This window comes from Zingiber officinale, chromosome 2A (assembly GCF_018446385.1).
Source record: "Zingiber officinale cultivar Zhangliang chromosome 2A, Zo_v1.1, whole genome shotgun sequence".
NCBI lineage: Eukaryota > Viridiplantae > Streptophyta > Magnoliopsida > Zingiberales > Zingiberaceae > Zingiber > Zingiber officinale.
Window position 1 is genome coordinate 145,731,772 of NC_055988.1, and position 15,172 is coordinate 145,746,943.

The 15,172-nt window shown below is 39.2% G+C and overlaps 1 protein-coding gene across 1 annotated transcript; it reads left to right on the plus strand.

The window, feature by feature from the left end:
• Positions 1-201: 201 nt before the first annotated feature.
• Positions 202-8,346, plus strand: LOC122042536 (FAM10 family protein At4g22670-like). The gene is made up of 11 exons (XM_042602701.1): positions 202-384; positions 467-521; positions 1,414-1,575; positions 1,659-1,746; positions 1,824-1,904; positions 1,993-2,057; positions 6,641-6,781; positions 6,873-6,989; positions 7,102-7,263; positions 7,345-7,402; positions 8,042-8,346. Exons 1-11 carry the CDS (start codon positions 275-277, stop codon positions 8,137-8,139), a joined length of 1,137 nt encoding a protein of 378 aa, XP_042458635.1. The 5' UTR covers positions 202-274; the 3' UTR covers positions 8,140-8,346.
• The last annotated feature ends 6,826 nt before the right edge of the window (positions 8,347-15,172 follow it).

Here is a 15,172-nt window from a genome sequence, read left to right on the forward strand (position 1 = left end):
ATATATAAAAAATTAATGCCTTTTTAATTTTTTCTATCTGTGTAATAATATTATAGTGATATAATTGTCGTCTTGGAAATGTCAAAATTGGGTCCCAATGCGGTCTGTCACACCTCTAGGCTCTACGGCTAGCCCGCACCCAAAGCCCACAGTCGGAAGCTACTAGAAGCCGCTAGGGGCTGGAGCGCACGATAAAAGGGCCAAACAGCTGCCCAGGAGACTGCTCGCTACTTCCGCTGCCCTTTCCTCTTCCTCTCGAAGCGATCGAGTCTCCATGGAGGCGGCCAAGGTGAAGGAGCTACGCCTCTTCGTGGCGCAATGCAAGAAGGATCCAGCCATCCTTGCCGACCCTTCCCTTTCCTTCTTCCGCGACTACCTTGAGAGGTAAAATAGGATTGTCGTCTCTTGTCGTCATCGGTTTTGAGTCTATAATTTTCTCACGTGTGCACTTCTTGCCTGTATTTAGTTTGGGCGCGGAGCTTCCGGCTGCAGCTTACGGTCTTGGGGCGTCTTCTGCTGCGGTAGCCTGCAAAACCCTATTTCTTACCTTTTCTTCTTTAGCTTGATCGATGTACGTTTTACTGCTAGATTCACATTTTCTCCTCTTTCAATTAAAATAGGCAACTGCTTTTGTGAACACATTAGTTATTATTTTGTGCCAGTTTATGTGATAATGATGCACAGTATATACACGATGAATATTAGTTTCCATTTTGGATACATAATTTGTTTTTTTCCTATGAAAATTGAACTAAACAGGCCAGACTAGTCAGCAACTGTACTCTTTTAGGAGGTTTGGGAAATTGGGTTGTCTTTTTTTTTGCCAGCAATTTGATATTCAGTTCTTCGATAAATGCCGTTTATGCAATCATATCTACCTTTCTAGTCACTTTAAATCATACAATGCATTGATTTAATTCGGTAGCCTGCACATCACATGCTGCACACACTTGCATCAGCATCAACATTACATCAGTCCTTTCTTCTCCATCTTCTATCATCATAGAAGTTGGAAGGAGAGGAGGGTGGAACAAGTGGCAAGTGTTGGCTGTTGTTCAATGGCAACAAAAGGTGGCTAAAAAGGAAATGGATACTGGATGAGAAATAATTCCTTGAATGATGAAATGATATTGCCCATTCTCAACCTTGTATATTTTGAAATAGGCTTGAGTCACCTAAACAATTGATATATGTCTTTTTTTTCTTCAGGAATCCTTTGGTGCTATCCCTGGTATCTAGAGAATACCACTATGTATTTTTTCCATATGCTAAGTGGTAGTTTATTTTTTTTCTCTGTTTGTATCTGTGGTGTGTATAGAGGGACTTTATCTGATCTAATTTTTTTTACTAGATCTCTTTCCTTCGTCACTTGAGATTCCAACTCATAATTTTCATGATTTGTATTCATTGCAGAGAGCTCCAGTGGTGGATGAAATAGACACAGATATTGATGAGGATGATGTTGATGCAAAAGGTGCCCCTCCAGTAGATCATGAATCTGATGATGAAATTATCGAATCAGATGTCGAGTTAGAGGGAGAAATTGTTGAAGCTGATAATGATCCTCCTCAAAAAGTAAATGAAGTTGGATGTTTTGTACTTCTTATGCTTGCTATTGCAGTACCAATATAGACATGTGCCTTGGTTGAATTTTCTAGATGGGAGATCCATCTCTTGAAGTGACTGATGAAAACCGTGATGCCTCTCAAGAGGCTAAGGCAAAGGCCATGGAGGCAATTTCAGAAGGTAGTATACATTTTAAATGGTGTTTTTTATTTCTTATAGTAGACTGGCTGACAACAATTGTTTTAATTTACAAACAGGGAGACTCGACGAGGCTATTGAGCATCTCACAGAGGCAATATTGCTGAACCCAACATCAGCAATTATGTACGCTACTAGAGGTAAGTGTGAATTCCACACCGCTTGTACAATACTTCTGTGGCAATGTCTTTCTATTATGAATCATCCAGGTCATTATTTCATCTGCAGCATCGGTCTTTATCAAGATGAAGAAACCTAATGCTGCAATTCGAGATGCAACTGCTGCTCTAGAGGTTATTTTCGATACATTTAACTGCTTGTACTACCTTTTTTTTGGTCTTCGGCATTTCATCTCCTAGATGACATAACCTGTCACGAGGGCATTGAATTTATAATTTCATGTTTAACAAAACATATGAATGATGTTATTGTTCCAGCTTCTAGTTATTAAGGGTTGCTATATCAACCTAATCCAAAAAATGGCAAGACTTGATTCTGAAAAGGGCACACAGGTTAATGCAGGATATTGTGGCATATGAACTCTATCCGATGTAAAATATGATTTTTCTAAAATTTAGTTAAAATTAGAACGCCGGTATTTATGTGACAAAATGGAGTTGGTGAAAATAAGATGCAAATAGTAAGCCTCTCCCAGAATTGAATCGAAATGATGTTTTGTTGTAATTTTTAGGGCTACTTTTGAAAGCTATTGCACTGTTTTAAGTTTTAACAAATTTATGCACAACATTTAAATTTAGTAACAAAACTAACGGGCATAAGATATCTGTATTTTTTTTTTTCAAATGACACCTATTTGCCATTTTGTTGTGAATTTTTAGCAGGCATGGATGATCTGTTTTGTTATTTTTATCTCCCACTTGTAGATGGCTGGAGGGACTGTTTCTCATATTTCTAATGCAATCGGTTGTGGAGGGAAAGAGTTAGCTAATATCATTATAGTTGATTGACTTTCCAAAAAGTATTTCAGTATCATTAGTCACCAATGTTTTTTTGTTATTGAATGTGTCATGCCCCGGAGTTATACTTGTCTAAGGGAACGGATGGTACCCCTAGTGACAATGTACGATATAACATGATATGAATCCACCATAGACATAAATGAACATGGAAGATATAAAACATAGCAATAACAGAATAGAGAGATTTACACAATTCCCACACAACATAGAAAACATAAATGACTGCCAATCAACACGACTTGGCACAACAAACCTCATAACTGAATAAAAGTAGCTACAAGCTAAAATACCCAAATCTAAGTCAAATTATTACATAACTAAGTTCAAATACCCGTGGGCAGTCAAGGTATAACAACCCAATGATACAATACAACACATATCACTGACGACACACTCAACCACTCGTAGGAGACATGGTCGACAAGATATATGCTGTCAACTCTCTCAACATCATAGTGGAGGCATGATTGCTAACCACTCGTAGGAGACATGGTGGACAAGATGTACTAGTCACCGTCAACTCTCTCAACTTCGTAGTGGAGACATGATCGTAAACTCCTCGTAGGAGACATGGTCTATAGGTGTCAACTCTTTCAACGTCGTAGTGGAGACATGATCGTAAACCACTCGTAGAAGACATGGTTGATAGGTGTCAAGTCTCTCAACATCGTAATGAAGACATGTTCGTAAACCACTCGTAGGAGACATGATCGGCAGGTGTCACCTCTCTCAACATCGCAGTGGAAACATGATGGTCAAGATGCATACAGTACAATGATGTGCAAGATGCTAATTGCCATGACTCAAACACAATCATCATCAATGGAACAACATAATAAACACAAGTATATCCAGAAACATGATCTATCAATTACACTACTAAACAACATATATGGTAATAGTAACACCTATAGTACACATTATACATGTACGACCACAGCACACAGGTAGTCAAATATGATAATTCCTATAGTACATACTATACACGTATGCATGCTACAACATGTGAATAATCGACATGATGACTCCTATATACACCATACACGTGTACACTATAGAGTAAGAATATCCAAAGATGAGATTGCATATATAATAAATAGATCATCTCTAAGATCAAGCATTTAAGTATCAAACTCAGGTAAAAATACGAGTACAGTCAAGGTAAATTTATCTACCCCATAAACTCTCTATGCTTAGTCAATGAAATACGGAGGTCAAGGAAGAAATACTCGCCTTTATCAATGTTTCGTGCCGAATATCCTCAAATTGGGACTCGTCTCGAATTAAGAACTCAAATCAATCAATTGGCCTCCCTCTTTGGTGGTAGCTTACTATGGTCGGCGGGGGTAGTGAAATCGAGGGTTAAGTTTGTTGATTGCGACGATTGTAACAATGGCAGTGGTAGTTGCTGCTCAGAATCTACAGATGTGCAAGGGCAGCAGATCGGCGCTTCGACAACGTCTCAGACCTCCGGTAACCACTAACCCTAGCCCTTCGCCCAACGACTGATCATTGCTCTAGCAGTGGCTCCCGGCGACCTGCAAAGCAACTGCGTCATGAGTGAAGTGCGGCGCTCGCAACAATAATAGCTGTTGTTCGGGGGGCGCCAGGGGGATCAGGCACGATGGCTGATTGGATCGAGAGGTGGCCACAAGTAGGGTGGTGGTGGATCAATCGGTGGCTCGGTGGGGTCGGCAGTGTCTAGTGAATCGGGGCGGTGCAGCGAGGTAGAGACGCGAAGAGGGCGAAGAAGGTGGTGTCCGAGTCGGTCCCGCGGTGGGGTGAAGGATGTGCTACGTTGGCAATGTGGCTCGCGGCAATCAGCGCGGTGATGAAGTCGTCGATGTGTGTAAAGGGGGAGACGGCGATGAAATCGAGAGATCGGAGATAGGACTAGGTTTGAATAGGAAATGAAGAGGTAATTAGGTTTTTGTGTATTTATAACTTAGGTTTATTAATTTAACTTTTTATTAATGACCTCAATTAACTCCCACTTAAATGGGTATTTCAAACAAGTTTTCATAACTCTAATAGATTTATCCCTTTAAACTTGTCATACGAATTCGGTTTAAATTTCGAATTTTTTTTTTTTAAATTCTAAAAAATTCTACAAGGTTATTTCTTAAGTAACACATTATTTTATTATTATTTAAGTGTCATATCTAACTAAATGAATTCTTATTCCTTTCTGTTACTGATCAAAGGTATTACAATGTTAGATGTCCCTTGGCATATTATTCAAATCTCTAAAGTCTATTATCTTATTCATAGAAAGTTTCTGCAACGTATGCTAAATTTGGTACATTTGCTAGATAAAGCTAAAAAAAGGATGAGATACCCTTTCTCATTTAGCTCGCAAAACAAGAAGGATAAGTATTTAGCTTATTGATTTATTTGGCTACTGTTAAAGAGTGCATCTTTGGATGAATTGCTCTAGTATAAAAGTTGTTTCTGTTAGCTGAAAAATACACCTGATAATTGATATGGCTTTGTTGTATGAAATCAACTTATAATCAGTTTCGTCTATTTTCTGAAGTTCATGTCCATGACACATAGGCATAAATATATAGTTCCTTTGTAAAGGAAAAAATGGTAATTATGTGAATGTTCTATTAATTTCCTTTGTCACTTGTACTGCATATCACTTTCCATCTTACTTAAATTCCTAATAGTTTCATCAAGTTCAATAAACTCTGAGTATGTGTGGTTGTACTCAAATACTAGTTCAGACCTTTTAAATTTCCAAATGGCTGGAACATGTGGATTGGGTCCACCTCAAACTGCATTACGTGGAAATGTAATAATAGTTTCAATTGTGTACAAGTAAAAAAATCCTGATGCACAGTAAATTCAAACTTGATACAGGACTGCAACAACATCTTGTCATCTCATACAAATAGAAACATTACTTGGGATTGAGATTGCTCAGTAGTGTTGTAACTAAATGTTTAGTAAACTGCTGGCTTGTTGAGGCATTTTCTGCATATATAGTAGAGCATGAACTTCTCACATGAACCGTCCAGAAATAAGGAGTTCTTGAGGATTTTTCATCAGGAATGGTTAATTATCTTGCATGCACAATTAACCAAATTGGAGTAATTGAGAGTTAGTACTTCTAAATCCTACAAATTGTTTTAAAGAGAGTTCTATCAAAATGTTTGGGTGATTGTGATTTATTGAGTTTAATACTTGAACTTGAAGGGCATTGATTAAGCACACACTGCTATCCACCAATTCTTTATCTTCTCTTAACCCATAAGGAGGAGAAAACACAATAAAGTATATTCTCTTTTACCTTTTTCTTTTTTGGTTTTTGATGGAAATGGGTAATCTTTGATAACCTCATGTTTGTCAAAGCCAAGTGTAAGTTACATATAAAGCTAATGGCATCAAAGCTTTTCAGCTATTTTACTTTGTCTTAGTTAATTATCTGCTCTTGCTCTAGGTTAATTATGATTTTCCTTTAAGCTTCTGTTGTTCTATGCCCTGCCAGATACTATCATTGTTCATTAATTTTGTAATCATGATTAGTTATTTATTTTTTGGTGTTGCATTTGTCTTGAACTTCAAACTTTGAATATACTAAAGCACCTCCCTAATTTTTTTTGGTTCTCCTAAACTTGATTTTGTTATTAGTTTGTTGTGTTGTATAGTTAGATATATCATTATTTCTTTCTTTTCTTTTTGTTTGATTTTCCTTTTGTCAATTGCAAAATCAAATGAAATTATGTTTTGTTTCCTTCCCACTTGCTTGAACATGAATAATGCATTAGAACAATAACATTTGTTTGGTCCTCTAGATTATGGTATTGGGGCCTAGGTTTTATTTTTGTCGCAAGCTAGATCTTCAACATTGTTTTTGCTAGTGTTTATTTACGCAGTTGAACATTTTGCAGATTAATCCTGATTCTGCAAAAGGCTATAAAACAAGAGGAATTGCTCTTGCTATGCTTGGGAAATGGGAAGAAGCTGCTAAGGATCTCCATGTTGCATCCAAGTTGGATTATGATGAGGAGATAAATTCTGTGCTGAAAAAGGTTTATTTTCTATTATCATGCCTACACCTACTTGCATGCTACAAGAATGATTTGCACTTGGATTTATAATCTGCACCGTGGTCCCATAAAGGTTGAACCCAATGCACACAAGATTGAAGAGCACCATAGGAAGTATGAACGACTGCGAAAGGAACGAGAAGAGAAGAAACTTGAGCGTGAGAGGCAGCGTCGACGCACTGAGGCTAAGGTACATTTTGTGTATTAGTAGCTAAAATTTATAAATTTCATCTTTTTCAAAGAAAAGCTAATTGTGAGATGCTGTTTGTATTTATTTGTATCTTATCTTTAATTTCTTCTAGGCTGCTTATGAAAAGGCAAATAAGAAAGAAGAATCAAGTAGGACAGCAGGAGGCACACCCGGAGGATTCCCTGGAGGTATGCCTGGGGGAATGCCAGGAGGCTTCCCTGGTGCTATGCCTGGGTCTGTGCCTGGAAATATTGATATGAGCAAGATTTTAAATGTGAGAATGTTTTGTTTTACTTGTCTTGTTACATCGCAGATGCCTTAAGGGTATTGATGTTTGTTTTACTATGTGAAATAGGATCCTGAGCTTATGGCAGCATTTAGTGACCCTGAGGTTATGGCTGCACTTCAAGAAGGTACGTATACATGCTTGGGTTTTGTGTCATCAGACAATTTTTGAAGCTACAGTTAGATTTGAAACCTCTTAATTATGTGAACCCCTAATGTCCTGCAAGTATAAATAAAGTATTTGATCTGTCTTATAGTAGATGTATAACTCTCTCTTTGTTTGCAGACGTTATGCCAAATTGGCCTCTCTGAGTATTCATGCTCAAAAGAATTTTTTTCTTCAAATTAGTACCTTGCCTTTGGTTACTCTTGTTCAGCATAAGTAAATGTCATATAGAAGTTACATGCTCATATAGAAGTTACATGTTGATAAATTGATGGCAAAACATCTAAATTTTGATGGGCATAAGCTACACTTTTTTTTTTACTTTTATTTTGTTACGTCAAACATTTGTACGAGTATCTGGATACAGTGAAGCCAGTGAATACTACAGGCAATATCAAGATCACACTATCATAAAATAAAGGTGTACGCATTTTATTTTTATGAAATTCACTTTCTAATATGCAACAATTTGTGAATACGCATTGAACCTTGTTTAGTGCATCGCTAAAGGTTCTCTTAACCTACAGATGCATTATTTAACTAATTACTGCAATCATTCTTTTTTATTCCCCTGGTAATTGTGATATTGTGGTTGGTGCAGTGATGAGTAACCCGGCAAGCTTTGCTAAGCATCAAGCAAACCCCAAAGTGGCTCCCATCATTGCGAAGATGATGGGTAAATTTGCTGGACCTAAATAGAGAGCGTCATGGAAGTTCAGATACGAGTAATAAACCTATTTGTGTCTGTAACTTTATTTTTCCGCTGGTCAGTCGTCTTTTGAGGAATTCTAGAACATTAAATGGCTGGATTTGAAACATTATTTGGTTCGTACTATTTTAATTAGTCTTCAACGATGTTCTTGGATAGATAAAACGATGCTTGAATCCTTATTGTGAGTTTTGGTATTGGCTTGCTGCTTGAATCATTGTTTGGAATTGGCTTGGAAAGGTAACGTGTAGCCAATGGTTTGAATAAAGTAGGTTTTTTCATTCCATTCTTGATGGGAATACTAGGTTTTCATGTATAAAAAGTTTCAACAATTTGTCAGGTGAGGATGCTGGAGTACAAATTTTATAGTCGGATAATGTGATCGTATTGGCTTCTTGCAAATATTCAGTTTTAGATGCTATTTGTAGTGAAAGCAGCATTTTGCTGCCGTTTGATTGATAGCCAAAGATTTCTTAAAGATTGATAGCCAATCTCAAAGAAGTCTAGTACCAATGGACAATAGAAGCATAAGCCTTTTATTTTTTTACATTCCAAGCACCCATCTTTGTGTTCATGTGGACGGTATTCAGATCTTTAGATCCATCGACTTCCTACTCTTCACCAAAACAATTTAATTTGATAATTATCACATAGTGTCACTTGTCAATTATTCTTTCAATGAGTTCCAACTGTTAGTTTGTAAATTTCAAATGCTTGTCCTAAACTTTTGAGAAAATTTTTAACTATGGAGCATGAGCATTCTTTGGTGGCCTTAATGGGTGATAAGGGAGATGGTAACAATGGTAGCACATTTTATCATGATGGGAATTGTGATGCAAAAAGATGATAACACCCACCTCATGTGCTCCTTCATTGTCCGAGCTAAATCCTTATGGAAGGTTTTAAGTATCTCGGACGAGTTTTGATATGATCAATCGAGTTTAGTTAGGTTTTACGGTTTGATCCCTTGTGTCTAAGTGTGTAGGGATTTAGGAACACATGAAGTCAAGTTGAAGATGCAGCTATCGAGAATGATCGTATGAAAAATGAGTAGATGGTTCAGTGTATTCGAGGGACGAGAAGCTATGGAAGAATACATCGACGAACGAGAAGGACGTGCGTTGTGCTTTCGAGAGATAAAAAGTTAGGGAAGAAGACTGCTCGAGGTGAAAGTTGGAGTTGGGTTCGAGTGCGCTCAACTTTGGATGGTCGGAGTATCACCTCCAAGCGACCAGACGAAAAATCAGTCAACCTAGAAGTTGACCGAGTCCATGTGCACGGAGCAGTCTTGGCCAGATCAGTAAGCCGTTGCAACGAGAATCAACACTGATAGTCGTTGGGAAGAAGTCATTGTGGAGTGGATCGAGTCAACCAAGTTTAGATGTCGGGTCTAGGCAGCCGAGAGTTGTCACGTCAGCCAATATCTAACTTCGACCAGTAAGGTATAAATAAAGCTCTGGTCCTCTGAGTTTATTACAGCACACTCTGTACTTGAATTGTCTTTTTTTTTTTAAAAGTTTGTGCTTTCAACGATTGTAAGAGGCTACTCCGTCTTCGTCAAAAAGTGATCTTTTAGTGGAGTTTTACATCTCATTGATTAGCAACCTCCCCGGTTGCAATTCAAGTAAATTTTGTCTCATTTCTTTAATTTCATGCTTTCGTTTTATTTCAATTAACGTCCTTGCTAAGTTTAGAAGCAAGAGAAGTTTTTAACCTTAATTGTAGACTATATATTTATCCCCCTCCCCCCTCTAATCGGTCTATTAGGACTTACCGAAAGATCTGTCCTAAGGTCTTGTGGAAGGGAGGTAGGTAAATCGTAGAATTGTGAAGTCAGCTATGGAGGGCACTTACAAGAGGAGCTACACAAAGGGGAAAAATGGTCATTGAGGGTTAATAATTTATTTTGCAAGCTGGCAAATCTCGTCTTGAAGTGATGAGGATGGATCGCAGTGACTTGTCGCGCAAATGGATTGGCTTTGAGAACCTCTGAGAAAAGAGGAAAATCGTCAATAAGCAGACTAAGGGTTCTTTAGCGCAGCTACGCCGATGGTCAAGTCAAAAAATTGGTGGTGGTGCAAAGAAAACAGTAGTGAGTAGATGTGTAAATATACATGTACGTATACCTATGCCAATGGAGAAGGATCCCCTATTACAATACCCCTCACAATTTCCGCATTGATGATACATTATCCTACAATCAATCTATCACATCATCATGCTTATACTGCATCCATCAATTACATTGGTATATAGGTGGTGTAAGGATTCAGAAAAAGGTATAATCCTCTGATAAACTCATACGTTGTAGCAATGGCCATAACTAGGCTCATGAGGCCTTTTGGGCTGCTAGCTATGTAAAATTTAATCTCGTTTGGAAGCAATGAGGATGGACCGTCGGTGACATGGCACGCAGATGCACTAGCTCTGAGAACCCCTAAGAAAAGAGGGAAACCGTCAATAAGCAGGCCAAGGAGTCCCTGATGCAGCTACTCCGACGATCAACTCAAAAATCAGTGGTGGTGCAAAGCAAACAGTAATAAGTAGAAGAAGAATATGCGTAAATATGCATGTACGCATACTGAATGATCGAAATATGCAATAGGGGGGTGAATATCGCACGTTAAAACTTTTTCCTTTTCGTATCGAATCATAGAACAAATATTAAAGTGGCAGCGGAAAATAATACAAAAGACTCAAGTGGTTACTTGGTTCGGAACCTACGTCGACTCCTACTCCAAGACTTGTGATCCTTGATCACACCATTGGGCAAATTACTATAATTGTTCTTTCTGAAATCTGTGGAAAGAAGTAATTCGTACAATGACAGATATAAGATAGTAACAACCTACTATCTTACTTGAAATGAAGTACAATGCAAGCTAAATAAAATTATACCAAATTAATAAGAAGCGATAAAGAACGTCGGCACTTTATCGGAGCAATACCTTGCTTGAAGATGTGTTGCAGAGCAGTAGCATGAACAGAGACTTTGCACAAAGATGAACGGACAACATGATTACTGCCTCAGACCTTGAGCTCCCCTTTTATAAGTATAGTTCGGTCGACCGAAAAGATGTTTAATCGACTGATCCTTTTGGTCAATCAATCTCTCTATTGGTCGACTGAACCATCAGCTTTCCTTCTTCGTCCAGATCCGATCACGACCTCATTAATAGCGTTTATTGTTCGGTCGATCGATCACTTTGTTCGGTCAACCGAACAGAACACCTTCCTTGTTCGCTAAGATCTTAAATTAATTTCCCATTAATTCTCTGATTGTTCGGTCGACCGATCCTTGAGTTTGTTCGACCGATCAACCTACCTTCCCTATTTGTTTTGGCTTGACCTGATCTCTGCCATGTCATCAAGGTTCGGTTGATCGATCTGCTGGTTCGGTTGACCGACCAATCTAGTTCCTATAAAACAATGTTAATAGAATATTCTTGCAAGACAAAGTTAGCACAATATAATATATGAGTAGTAAGATGCATGAGTAGTATTTGACAGTTAAACTGTCTTGATCTCAACTTGGAAACCTTCCTAGTTTCTTTAGTTAGATCAGCGACCTAAGGCTTATTCCTTTACCAGAACACGACCTCACTATCGTTCTTCTCCAGTTGTTTACCTCAAATTACCTGCCAAACATGCTCATCCAAACCTGTTTGGACTTTCTCTGCTCAGTATCTGATCCTTGATTCACTAAGGCTTTTCCTGCAATACTACATTAGGCAACAACAATAATAGTAATATAGAACATTATGGTAAAACTAAACTTAGATTTACCAAAATCGCTGGTCCGGACGACCGTATGCAGTCGACCGGAAATCGTTAGAACAATCTTGCTTGGTGATCCTGTCCGAACCAGAAGTCAACAGACGCTGGGCACGTGGCGCTCCAAGGCTCGCTGATGTAGATCTCCAACTAGTGTCGAGATGCTCCGGCTATCCTGCACAGAAGTCGAGCCGGGAAGGGGATTCCCAGCGACGACCCTCCGACGCTCAAGTCAGGTAAATCACGATGAACAAGGTGGCTCCAGAAGTCTCAGAGTACGTACCAGAATCCCCCTGCCGGTGAAACCTGAGGTTCTTTATATAGAGCGGTGTCAAGTTTGGGCACGCGTACCGAAGTGCATAAGTGTCCTCTGTCCTTTCCTAGGTATGCGGCTGTCAGAAAGCTTACCTGACCCCTATCGCTACAGTCAGAGCATGCCCTCGATGGGACAGCGGAATCCCGAAGTGCATAAGTGTCCTCTGTCCTTTCCTAGGTACGCGGCTGTGAGAAAGTGTACCCGACCCATATCATGCCCTCGATGGGACAGCAGAATCCCCTGTCACAAGATTTGGAGCATGGCACACACGTGAAACCTACAGGTTGTCAAAGAAAGAAATCCTCTGGCCTTTTCCTTTGCTCCAAACTTGTAGTCCGAGCGGACAGATACCTAAACATCCGACCGGACATCCGCAATGGTTTACTTGTGCTTTGTGGAGACTAACAGGGGTGCTTTATGACTGCGGTCGGTCAAAAGGTCAGCTCGGTCCATGACCCTTTTAACTGAGCGTCGGAACCCCGATTTGACAGGGTGCCTCCCAACTATAAGTGCGAGCCGGCCGGACCCCTCCAGGTACTCGATTCCATCGACCGGCCGACAGTCCAATCGGACCGACCGTCTACGGCCGTCCGTCCGGTCGGACCACACTCTCCTCTGGGTGGGCGGCTGTTCCGGTGACTTCCACTTAGCGTTGACTTTGCAAGAAGGGGGGGCCCACTCTTACTACCGGATCACTTGGAGTTCGCTCCTCCAAGAATTCCCATTACCTAAGGTTACCACCCCTACGATTTTCTTCATCTAGCTTCAGTTACTAGAACCTAGAGTTACCTTCCTCTAGGGTTTTCTCCACCCGACCTTACTCACCAGGACCTAAGGTTATCTCCTCCTAGGATTTTCTCCACCTGACTTCACTCATAGACTCAGCATTGGATCGGCCCATCAGGGATTTGATATCGGATCCTCCAGCCTACCGAATCCTTCTACCTAGCTTCCACGATCTATCGAGATTTCCCTTACATAGCCGCAACTAGGACTTCCCTTGATCAAGCTCCATTAAACATATTTGTCAAACATTAAAATCTTAAAGGTCGACTGCACAAACAATCTCTCTCTTTTTGATGTTTGAAAAATATGTTTAAGTTAGGGGTAATTACTGATTTAGATTTCTAACGTAAACCCTTCTTCTCCTCCTTTTTGTCACTCATAAAAACCCCTTCATACATATCTTTGATATCTATCTAAGGTATTCCCTAAGTTTTGCACCAACAATAATGAAATGTTTTTCTTAAAAATAATTTTCAAAAAGATTTGTAAAAAATTTTTATCAAGCATGCTTTTCAATCACAAGGACATTAACAGAGGCAAAATTTCCAAGACTCTTGTCTTGGGATTAGTAATGTAAAATAAAAGAAATAAGTGTAAAAAGAAATATCTTTAAGAAAAAAAAAGAGTTTTAAAATTTGCTCGAAAAACTATTAAGTAATTTCAGAGTTAGCAGACTCTAATACCAATTGAAGGATCGAAATATGCGATAGAGGGGCAGTGAATATCGCACATTAATTTTTTTTTCTTTTCGTATTGAATTGTAGAACAAATATCAAAGTGGCAACGGAAAATAATACAAAAGACTCAAGTGGTTACTTGGTTCGGAGCATATGTCGACTCCTACTCCAAGACCCATGATCTTTGATCGCACCGTTGGGCAAATTACTATAATTCTTCTTTCCGAAGCCTCCAGAAAGAAGAAACTCGTACAATGACAGATAGAAAATAATAACAGCCTACTATCTTACTTGAAATGAAGTACAATGCAAGCTAAATAAAATTATACCAAACGAATAAGAAGCAATGAAGATCGTCGGCACTTTATCGGAGTAGTAGCTTACTTGAAGATGTGTTGCAGAGCAGTAGCACGAACATAGACTTTACACAGAGATAAACAGAAAACTTGATTACTGCATCAGATCTCGAGCTCCCCTTTTATAAGTATGGTTGGGTCGATCGAAAAGATGTTCAATCGACTGATCCTTTTGGTCGATCGATCCCTCTATTGGTCAACTGAACCATCAGCTTTCCTTCTTCGTCCAAATCCGATCACGACCTCATTAATAGCGTTTATTGTTCGGTCGATCGATCACCTTGTTCGGTCGACCGAACAGAGCACCTTCCTTATTCGTCGAGATCTTAAATTAATTCATCATTAATTCTCAGATTGTTTGGTCGACCAATCCCTGAGTTTGGTCGATCGATCAACTTGCCTTCCTTATTTACTTAGGCTTGATATGATCTCTGCCATGTCATCAAGGTTCGGCTGATCGATCTGCTGGTTCGGTTAATCGATCAGTCCAGTTCTTGCAAAATAATGTTAAACAAAATATTCCTGCAAAACAAAGTCAGCACAGTAAAATATATGAGTAGTAAGATGCATTAATAGTATTTGACAATAGAACTGTCTTGATCTCAACTTGAAAACCTTCCCAGTTTCTTCAGTTGGATTAGCGACCTAGGGTTTGTTCCTTTTTAGAAGACGACCTCACTGTCACTCTTCTCCAATTGCTTACCTCAACTTACTTGCCAAACATAGTCCTCCAAACCTATTTGAACTTTCTCTGCTCAGACTAAGATTTTTCTTGTAATACTACATTAGATATTATGGTAAAACTAAACTTAGATTTACCAAGATCCGCTGGTCTGGTCAACCATCCAAACAACCTTGCTTGGAGTTCACTCCTCCAAGACTTTCCATTACCTAAAGTTACCCCCTAGGATTTTCTCCATCTGGCTTATTCACTAGAACTTAGAGTTACCTCCCTCTAGGGTTTTCTCCACCTGATTTCACTCACCATGACCTAAGGTTATCTCCCCCTAGAGTTTTCTCCACCATGGCTTCACTCACCAAGACTCAACATTGGATCGGCCCACCAGGGATTCGATATCGGGTCCTCCAGACCTATCGAATCATTCTACTTGGC